Source organism: Hydra viridissima, unplaced genomic scaffold, assembly GCF_058129835.1.
Source record: "Hydra viridissima isolate aposymbiotic clone 2 unplaced genomic scaffold, HvirCarnegie_v1 scaffold_6, whole genome shotgun sequence".
Classification (NCBI taxonomy): Eukaryota; Metazoa; Cnidaria; class Hydrozoa; order Anthoathecata; family Hydridae; genus Hydra; species Hydra viridissima.
The window spans coordinates 7,756,387-7,767,159 of record NW_028324305.1 but is presented as its reverse complement, the minus strand read 5'-3'; the positions used below and the strand labels follow the sequence as shown (position 1 = coordinate 7,767,159).

The 10,773-nt window shown below is 28.9% G+C and overlaps 1 protein-coding gene across 2 annotated transcripts; it reads left to right on the top strand.

Moving 5' to 3' along the window:
- The first annotated feature begins 42 nt into the window (after window positions 1-42).
- On the top strand, window positions 43-8,111 carry LOC145190603 (uncharacterized). Of its 2 annotated transcripts, none has more exons than XM_090090827.1 (15): window positions 43-128; window positions 218-628; window positions 761-1,360; window positions 1,641-1,676; window positions 2,031-2,265; window positions 2,407-2,479; window positions 4,879-4,931; window positions 5,032-5,443; window positions 5,670-5,774; window positions 6,414-6,471; window positions 6,575-6,740; window positions 6,817-6,931; window positions 7,160-7,392; window positions 7,480-7,603; window positions 7,690-8,111. In XM_090090827.1, the coding sequence occupies exons 2-15, from the start codon at window positions 232-234 to the stop codon at window positions 7,921-7,923; spliced, it is 2,841 nt and encodes a 946-aa protein (XP_089946953.1). In that variant the 5' UTR covers window positions 43-128; window positions 218-231; the 3' UTR covers window positions 7,924-8,111. The 2 variants fall into 2 exon arrangements, with proteins under 2 accessions (XP_089946953.1, XP_089946952.1); XM_090090826.1 differs by having other exon boundaries at window positions 2,380-2,479.
- Window positions 8,112-10,773: the final 2,662 nt, after the last annotated feature.

The following is a 10,773-nucleotide window of genomic DNA, read 5'->3' as shown; positions in this document are numbered from 1 at the left end:
TGGTGAAAATCTTGTCAGCAACATGCGCACAAGTTCTCTGTCTGCGCAGCTATCTATATGCGGTCAAAATTTACTTGGGTGTTTAGCGAGACTTCGGTGCCATACGATTTTCGTTTTTATAGATAACGGTAGAAATATGATATTTTTGTTTCTACTATTTCTACTTATGAATTTTTATTACAATTGTTTAATAAATCATCCTTAATAATTCTTATAGACTATTTTCTTAAAATGAGTATTGTTGTTGAACTTCTGTGTTACACAACCAGCTATGGAGAGGGGGGTGATGCTGAGAAGTTCGCTCGAAGAGCTATAGAAAGTTTGATCAAAAAACTTCGTAAGAAATCTGATGAACTTGATAGCTTAATAATGGCTATCAAGTCTAAAGGGAGACAACCAACTAAGTGTGTAACCATTCCTAGAACATTAGATGGTAGACTTCAAGTTTGTGAAAGAAAAGGTTTTCCTCATGTTATTTACTCAAGGTTATTTCGATGGCCTGATATCCATAAAATGGAGTTAAGACATTTAGACAATTGTCAATATGCTTTTGATTTAAAGTATGATGTTGTTTGTGTTAATCCCTATCATTATGATCGTATATCATCTTCGCCAATACATCAAAGCAGTAAGCTGACTACTTATACTTTTTTATTTTTAAAATTTGAATTACAATAGCAAGTAAACGTATTGTTTATAGAAAAATAAAAGCTATATAAATATCTTATATATTTAATACAAAAATGCTTGACTTTTATAGTTTTGGAATCATCAAACTTAAATCGCCCTCATCACCAAGCTTCTCAACCTCCACCATTACAATCATATTTTGAAAATAAACGTTCAAGAAGTATATCAGAATCCAGCAATGAGGCACCTAGTATGCTTATATCAACTAACTCAAGAGTTTCATCACCAGTATCGCTTCCTCCTCCTTCATTAACATTCTCAAATAGAACTCCTTGTGCTGCAGATCCATTTCCTATTATATGTCAGTATTTGTTATGGCACTCTGTTACAAGCAATCATGATGCTGGACCTTCTTTTACAAAACGTGCTATAGAGTCACTTGTAAAGAAACTAAAAAAGCGTTATAATGAACTTGACTCATTAATATCTGCTATTGTTAGTAATGGTAGAATTGAAACAAAGTGTGCCACTGTTCAACGAACCTTAGATGGAAGATTGCAAGTTGGTGAGAAAAAAGACTTTCCTCATGTTATTTATACAAGAATATGGAGGTGGCCAGGCATTCATAAAATTGAACTTCGAAGTATAAACACTTGTTTATATGGCTTTGACCTAAAAAATGGAAATGTTTGTGTAAATCCTTATCATTATGAGCGAATCAAGCCACCAGGTATGAATTTACTAACATTTTTTTTAACACAAGCAGTTTTAAATGTTATAAGCAACTATATTTTTTTATATTAAACTTAGGAAACAACCCATAAAACGGAGTAGTGAATAATGTGTTGCCTACATATTAGGTGGCCTGCTACAGATACTTCATTAATTAAATAATTAAATGGCAGCTACTTTAGATGATTTAATACATTTAAGATAAATAAGGTGATCAGTTATTTGTTGTAAACTTTACTCTTCCTACTTAAGTGATTTATTTTTAAATTTTTTTTTAGAATGGTGTCCTACTCATGATATATTACAGATTTCAGGTGTGTATTTTGAGATATGATAAAAAATTAAACTTAAAAATGTGATTTTTAAAATTGTCTTTGGGTAATTCTTTCATTTTTAATAATTTTTTAATAAATATTCTTAAAAACTGCTTTCATTCATTGGTATCATATATATATATATATATATATATATATATATATATATATATATATATATATATATATATATATATATATATATATATATATATATATATATATATATATGAATAATAATTCATAATAAAGAGAATTCTCTCCCCACACTGTTGTTTAAAAAAACTACACTTTTTACACATGAAGTATTTTAAAATTTATGTATCTTGATAAAGGGTTTGCATTTTTTTAAAGATGCGCATCAAACTTCTCCTCGGGTACCTCGTTTTCAAGAAAATTCTCATTTAAATCGTTTTCAAGAAACTTCGTGCTTGACTTGTTTTCAAGATGTTGAGCGAACATCACCTCATTCAACTCGCTCTAAAATCAATTCTTATCAGCACTTACAAGAAAATAGTATTTCAGACACAAATTCATCTCATGATGACGGTATGAGTGTTGATGAAGGACATTATTTGAAAACTGAGGGGTAAGTTTCTTTTAAGTTAAAATCTATTTTTTCCAAATAAGGCAATTTAAAAAGAAAGTGTATTTTAATTGTATTTACATAAAAAATAAGTTCATTCAAATATTGTTTAAATAGAATTTTGGAGAACTGTTTTAATGCTAGGAAACATCCCTCATTTGAAATGGATTCTGGCTGCCAGGATGCTTGCTCATCCAAATTTGCAATGGATATAGAGGTAATGTTTTTAAAATACCTTTAGTGTTTGTGTTTGTTTTATAAATTATAATGTCTTTTATATGTTAATGGTTATATTTAGGTAAAATGTCAAAAATAAAATTTTTATTTCATTTTAAATGAGAAATGTTGTTAGATAAATAATAGAAGTCATTTTCAAAATTAAAAGATTTATATCACACCAATTCAAGAGGTCATTTTCAAAATTAAAAGATGCATATCACACCAATTAGGAATAATCTGAAGAGATGGTTCTGGCTCTGAATTTAAAATTAAATTAAATTATATATATATATATATATATATATATATATATATATATATATATATATATATATATATATATATATATATATATATATAACCATCTCTCCAAATTATTTCTTGATCAGTGTATGGTTCACTCTTATCCTATGCCTAATATCAGAACCAACTCTGATATGTATTTTGAGTAAAGGTTTTTGAAAGATATTTTAAATGCTAAAATTTATAGACGTAAATTTTAAAATGCTAAACTACTCACAAATCTAGCTTTAATTGGAGATTATAACTTCTTTTTATAAACTATAAATGTGGTCTTTGAAGTAACTTAAAATGATTACTAACATTTTTGCAATGGTTTAATCAAAGTGATTTCCTGAGGATAAATGTGAGCATTGTCACTATGCAAAACCAAAATTTATTTACTGACATTTTGGTGAATGAGTTTTGGTTCTGGCTAGTAGAGCTGTTGTTTTCTTGCTGCCACCAACTGGTTTTGCTGCTTTTTCAGCACTATTTACTGGTTGCCACATCTTCAAAACTATCTAGAGTGTCATCAGAAAGATAAATGGCTTGTTTGGATTGGTCAGGTTTCTTAAAGGTTTCTAAAAGCAATACAGTTATGGTAACACATTGGTGAATATTTCCCTTCTTTTTTTTTTTTTTTTCTGTTAAACCATTAATTGAGTTCTATAGATAACAGATGATAGTGGTCATTGGCATCAGTTTTCTAGCAGTATTTCAAAACAATTTAGCATCTTATATAACTAATAGGTTTACTGATTTGTCACGATCTTTTTAAACATACACTTTACCCATCACATATACCATCAATAACTCTCGTTGAGGTAGTTGCATAATAATTCTGTGTAAATGACTTATTAAACTTTAATCTGCATTTAGAGCAATTTTGTGAAGAATTTAGTTTTAAATTTAGTACCAGAACTATCTCCAAATAATCTTTGTATCTGTGTATGGTTTAAATAGCAATTTTGCCCTATGCCTAATATTATACCAATGAAGATACATGTCAACAAAGTTTGTCAACAAATTACTAACTTTTTTTGTAATTTGTTGAAAAAAATTTGTAAACAACATAAATCCTTCATAAGAAGCTTCAACGGTTTTGAAAAGCAGGAAGAAATTTCCATAAACTTTGTACCTACACTGATAAATTTAAATAAACTTTGTACCTACACTGATCAATTTATTTCAATGCATTAGGTGGTTGGAGCTCATAAAATTTATTGTGGATGACTTTATTTTTCCTGTCAGAAAATAGTTCTTTAAATGTTTTATGAGTGTTTTTGAAAGAAAGTGTTAATTAATGCTCTCTTAATTTAGAATCATTCGTTTCTATAATGTCGTTTTATCTTTCATAACGGCATGATGTGTACTGCATAAGAATGAAAACAAAATTTTGTTATAAATGCTTTAGTTTCATTAAAAACTGCATCTTTTCCTCCTAAAACAGTTATCATTTTCTCTTGGATAGATAACCCCACTGACCTAGCAAGTTCCAGAATTGCAGTTTTTCTTTTATTGACTGAGTTTTAGGTGATTACATTGATTTGTTCATTTATTAAATTTAAATTATCTTTCTAAGCCTGAGACTCAAAATTTTGACCAATCTGGAAAAAATCCTTATTTGCTTTTTTTAAACTCCTGATTAGATATATTTCAATATCTCTGTATAACTTTGATATCCCCAAAGTAAATACAGTTGAAAACCTCTTGAGTAAATGTTGTTGAATAATCCCTGAGCAAATATATAGCAGAATACCATCTGACTAAATGTAGTTTAATAAGTCCTGAGTTTTATAATTGAACTAATTTAAATTAGGACTAAGAAAAAAAACAAATTTTATTGAAAAATTAAAAAAAAAAGGTTAATTTAAGATGTAAGAAAAGGACTGCTATTTTACATATAAAAAGAGGTTTTTCAAAATATTACAATTAAGTAGAATATACTTCTATGTAAATCTTTTTATTTAGTTATTGAAAATGAAGAAACAGTTTTCCCTATTAAATTGAAGTTATGAGTATTGGGAAGAATGCTAATAATTATACTTTAAAATATTTACAGAATAAATGTTTAAATATTTTAAAGTATAATTATTAGCAATTGTACTTTTTTAGATGAGTGTACCTGTTCACACAACAAAATCTTCCATATCAAACTACAGTATGAGGTAGTTGATTATTCTTAAGTTTTTTTAAACTTCTGCATGTTGAGACAAGTTTAAAAAAATTGGGATAGTTATAAAATGGAGTTTTTTTTTTATTATTTAGTTCTAGAGAAGACCCTTACAAAGTTTCATCTTTGTACAGAGGGTTAAAAGTGTGTGCATTTTGTGCTTGTGATGAAAAAAATATTTGGTTTTGTGACAAAATACAGCGTTTTGGACCAATTTCTAAATTAGGAAGAGGTTCAGCTTCTTCAGGGGGAATATTTCGTCCTTATCTTGTTGCTGATGATAACTCAAACAGTCGTACTCCCTCCCCTGTCGAAAGAAAAATTTCACCTGAACTTGCAAAGTTACCTATTCATATTGGCTACTTCTTTCGTTCAAATATAAGTAGTGTCCTTGATATAGATGATTATATTTGGGCACATAAGATGTGCTGGGAATGGAGCCATTTTAAATCTTCCAAGTGTGTATCTACAAGTACTATCACATTAGTTGAAACAGCTTTAAATAAGGTGTGATTTTTTTCATCCTTGTTTTTAGTTTAACTCAAAGTTGTATTTGAGATTAGATGTGAGAAATTCAAAAAAAAAATAAACTTTTCCTAATAAAATTATGTAAATAAGCATCTTTCATGTATTTAAAAGTAATTTTCTGTTATGTAGTATTTTAGTTGTTTCAGTTTGGTTTTTTTTTCTTTATGCTGTTACTTTACATTCAATCTTTATCATGCTCTATTAGATTTGCAGTTTTTGTGGTAATTTTGGTGCAAGTGTAAATTGTTGCATTGGAGAGTGTAACAATTCCTATCACTTACCCTGTGCAATTGTCTCTAATGCTTTCCAGGTAATTAGATTTTTGATTTTATGTATAGTTTTTGGTGGTCCACACACAAAAGTCAATTAATAAATGAACTTGTAATATTTTGGTTTTCCCCTTATTTTTAATAAAAAAGAAATCAATTAAATTTTTTTCATTTCTTAAGTTCTAAATATTTTTTTTAAAAGTACATATAAAAGTTAGAAAATGTAATGTATAATCCACTATGAGATTGCAATATGCTAATTACATGAAAAAAAGTTCTTGGAAAACCATGACACTTGGGTGCTCAATTTAACATTAAACAATAAAAATGTTAAATGTTTTGTTTCTCATTTTTCGAACTCACTTCATTAGGGATGTTATTCCAAAAATGAATATTTGTGATTTTTTTTTTCTGTAAAAAAAAGTTAAGTGGCCAAAAATAGTTTTTATTGACTGAATAATAATTAATTCAAAAATTAAATACCATCAAAAGGAGATAAAAACGTAGTTGTATTTCTTTTGTGTTTTTCAAAATGCATCTTTCATGTGTATATTTTCTGTTTAACATTTATGTTTAAATTATTAACTTCACTTAAGTTTCAGACTTTTTTGGGGAGAAAAGTTGCTCATGTTTTTCTTTATTAATATACAACCTTTGAAGAATTTTTATGTAAACTTTAGAACTTCAAACCTATGTTATTGTTCTGCACTGATCATTTGCATATAGCTAAAGAGCAAGGTTAGTAAAAAGCCTGCATAATATGTTAATTATAAATGAAATAAAAAAAATCTAAAAGTGATATAAGTTAAATTCGTTTATTTTATGACATTTTTTGTTAAAGGTATATGTCTAAAATGTGATTCTAATGAAAATGTGGAAAATTTGGTTTCCTGTTCAATTTGTCATCAAAATTTTCACCCGAGTTGTTCAAACACGAATCTAAGTCTCGGTATCAAGCAAAAACTGACTTTTCAGTGTGAGGCTTGTCGACAATGTTTTGTCTGCAGGTAAGTTTATCTTCATTAAATGACACTCTAAACATTAGTACGCATTTATTTGTTAAAAATCAAATTTTGTTTACAGAAATCAGCTGAGCAGTTCTTCTAACATAGAATGTCATTTCTGCGGAAGGAGTTGTCACACTATTTGTGTTGATCCCCTGAATTCGGATAGCGAATGCAGAAACTGGCAGTGTAGGGTATGTTTAGGTTTTTATTAGTAATAGTCACGCTATACTGATCATTCACTTCTTAACAATCACTCATTTTTTGATTCATAAATTTATTGTTATTTTTGATTCATAAATTTATTGCTATTTTTTATTCATAATTTATTGTTTAGGATGTTATTTTTAACATTAAAAGATTACAGTTTTATCGCCTTTTTTATAATCTATTTAAGTTTTATTGTCCTGGTTTTAATTCAGGATTGCTACAAAGATTCCCTTGGTAGAATAAAGAGGAAACCTTTTTCTCGTCATTCTTACGAATCTCCTTACAGTCGTCCTAATCCAAGTCCGCCATCACAACACTCTCCTCCTTCTAGTGTTTCATACGTAAAAGAGTTAGAGCTCAGTAAAGGACGATGCACAACGTGTGGGGAAGCATGCATTGATAAAATTAAAGGACAATATATTATTCAATGTAGAGCTTGTAACGAGTAAGGCTTTAATTTCATTATATGTTTATTAATTTTCTAGTTATAATCTTCTTACTTTAACTTTTTTTTTTTTTTTTTAATTTTTAGATACACGCACACAATATGTGACCGCGTACCTGTTGAGTTGATTGAAGCTCTGGAAGAAAAAAACTTATTTATTTGCAGAAGATGCAGGCGGACAAAAATGCACAAACGAGGATCCAAATTTAATGTAAGAATTATATTCAACACAGGTATAGCTTTTATAACAAAACATCTTTTTTTCCTTAATATATTTTTATGGTTTTATTTTTAAAGATGGTTCAAACTCAGATGTGGAGCAACGAAGTACCTAGGCCGTGGTCAAACTTACGAAGTATTGCTAACCTAAATTTAAAAGATGATTCGAAAAAGCGAGCTGAAGAAAATGCTTCAACAATTGAAAGATTAATTGAAGAAGACACCCCTACGATTGGAACTTTACTTGTTACTGAACCTCATCTTTGGTCACGTTTTCGAATTGTATATTCGTTTGAATACAACAATAAATGAATTTAAATGCAAAAAGAAAATTTTTGCTTTTAAAAACTTTGACACGATTTCAAAAGAAAATTTCCACGATCCACGTGTTTTTTTTTTTTTAGGGATTTTTCTTTTCGGTTTTTATTTTTATTTTTTTTTTTTTAAAAAAAAAAAGACTCACTTGTAATTATATATGTAAATAAATAGAGGATTTTTTATTTTATTTTTTTGTTTGTTGTCTAAAAAACACGAATGATGCTGTAGTTATTAGGTTGGGTGACATCAAAACATCTCACAAAAAATTAAAATTTTGAATTTCACAAAAATAATCTTTATTGGATTTTACCGAATTAGTATGTTTGATTTATATCAATATACTGCACAATGGGAACATTCCTTTAAAACGAGTGGCCGAAGAATACTATCGTTGTATTTCTGTGAATATTAAGCCTTAAATGATTTAGACCAACCACCTGGTTGGCACTACTCTTAGAGCTTTTTAAGTAATTAAATATTATGAAATTTTAAAAAGCTTGAAAATTGATTAACTTTTCGAAGTTGTTGTGAAGTATATATTTAAAATTAATTGGATGCAAAGTTATTTTAAGAGAGATAATCATTTTAAAGATTTGAGGAATGTATGTAACAAAAAGAGTATTAGTGTTTTTTGTTAATACTTCTTATATATGTGTCTAGTTTATGATTACTTACAATATGAATATACAGGAGTCAGACATAACAAAAACATTAATCTATCCATAATTTTTAATCAGTTAACGTAATTTTTAATTTTATACAAAATCTAATATTTCTTGATAAAAATTTTCTATTCGTTTGCTAAACTTATATCATAAACAAATGTCTACAAAATTATAAACTGCTAACAAACTTTTAACTTTATCTGGTCATTTTTTTTTTAAAGATTTGTTGTTTTTCCACCTTTTAGCTGATAAGATTAAGAAGCACGAGATTTTTTATTTCTGATTTTGAACTTTTAAATGAAGAAAAATCAGGTTCTTAAAACGGTGTTGAATGATCCACCACCATTAGGGTGGGTCAATTTCTTAAATGTTGTAATACTTTAATTAAAACTTTTGTTATAAATCAATTTAAAAAAGTTCATGAAGTATACAAATAATGCTAAAAATAATAAATAAAAAAACAACCATTCAAATACCGAAATACCGGAATTTAAGCCTTTTAATACAGGTATTCAAAACTAGACAAAATCGACCGAAATCCCGGTTTTCGGTATCCCGTAATACCGGTATTGGATTCCCTACTTTGGATATTCTACACTTTTGAATGGTAGATAAAGAGTTAACTACTCATTCTTCAAGATCTATAAGATCTACTTTAAAATTAATATTAGGAATTTCTTTAACAACTTTACAGAATTACAGGGTGCGGCAGCGACTCAGGAACTTTTTAGAACATTTTTAAAATGAATTTTTAAAGCACTAAAAAAATTATATTCATGGAATATTAATAGAAGAAAGGTTGAAGATAAATGTTTTCCAAACCTTAATATTCAATTAGGTTTCCTTTTTTTTTTATCACTACCTCAAGCCTAGGACGGAAAAACTGGCAGGTGCTTATTATATAGTCCCATGACAATGAGTTCCAAGCACGGGTAATTAATTACTTTAGTCACTTGACACTTGAGTAGGCCTTTTTGCGAGCCTTATTTTCAAATATAACCTCACACTATAGTCAAAGTGATTCAAATCAGGGCTGGATGGTGGCCAAAGGTGTTTGGGCCAGAAATTAGAAATAAAGTCCTGAAGGTATTGTTTTTCTGGACCCATGACAAGGAGCATTATCCTGTTGAAAGATGTAATTGTTTTCTGGGAATGTCTTCTTCAGCCATGGCACCACATAACGTTTTAGTGAGCTGATATACACATCAGAGGTATCTTTTTTTTTTTTCCTTGGTGTTGATCGGTGGACATTTCTCTACATTAGAAGCGATGATTCCTAGCATCATGATGGACTGAGGGTGCTTGGTGTGACACACAGGTGGTGCTTTGTCACCCTTCTGCACAATCTATCATTTCGTCTATTAAGCACACAGTTAACACTAAAAGGTTTTTCATCTGAGAAAACTTTAACTGTTGACGAGGCATGGCTTTTCAGCTGTTTCAGAAGCTTCTTTAATCGCTCAAATCGTAAAGTTACTTAGAAAAGTCAGTGTGGCCCGACCTTCAAGTCAACTTTTTCTGTCAAAAGTTGACTTGAAGGTCGGGCCACACTAACTTTTCTATGTGTTTTTAGAGTTCTTCTGACTGTCCTCTCATCTTCATTAAAGAGTTTTGTAGTCTCTCTAATGGATACAGTAACATTTTTTTCAACATGCTTTTTAAGCTTTTCTGTGAACTTTTTATCATTTTTTTTGTTCACTGGAAAGGGAATTTTGGCTCACTCAGCACTGTCACGTTTTTTCACCTGGTAAAATGTAGCTTTAGACACTCCAGAAACACGAATGAATTCACGTGCAAGCAAACCCGAGTGAATCAAATTTAAAACTTCGTTTCTTTCGACTTCCATTATAAAACTTTTAACTGAAATGTTTTTTATTCATAATTTTATTAAAATTTAAGACGGTCATTGAACATTAACCAACAAAAACAACTTATTTACATCACAAAACTTGGCCAAATATTAGTTCGCGAATCGCTGCCGCACCCTTTATCTAGATTTTTCGCTTTGCAAATCAATTTTCCAATATTACCATTAAACTTATTTTCTTATACAGTTTGCCATCCAAAGTAATCCTCAAGTGCTTAAGTAGTGTTGATTAGTGTGCTTAGCAGCAAATGTCAACTTTAATTTTTATTCAAATATTTCAATCAAGTGTCAAAAATTTTTCAAGGTTATAAA

What these genes read in the sequence shown, in the direction of transcription:
- LOC145190603 (XM_090090826.1), top strand. Translation starts at nt 232, where the DNA reads ATGAGTATTGTTGTTGAACTTCTGTGTTACACAACCAGCTATGGAGAG. An exon ending in TTCGCCAATACATCAAAGCA is followed by an intron (nt 629 to 760) that starts GTAAGCTGACTA and finishes TGACTTTTATAG; the next exon opens with TTTTGGAATCATCAAACTTA. An exon ending in CATTATTTGAAAACTGAGGG is followed by an intron (nt 2,266 to 2,379) that starts GTAAGTTTCTTT and finishes TTGTTTAAATAG; the next exon opens with AATTTTGGAGAACTGTTTTA.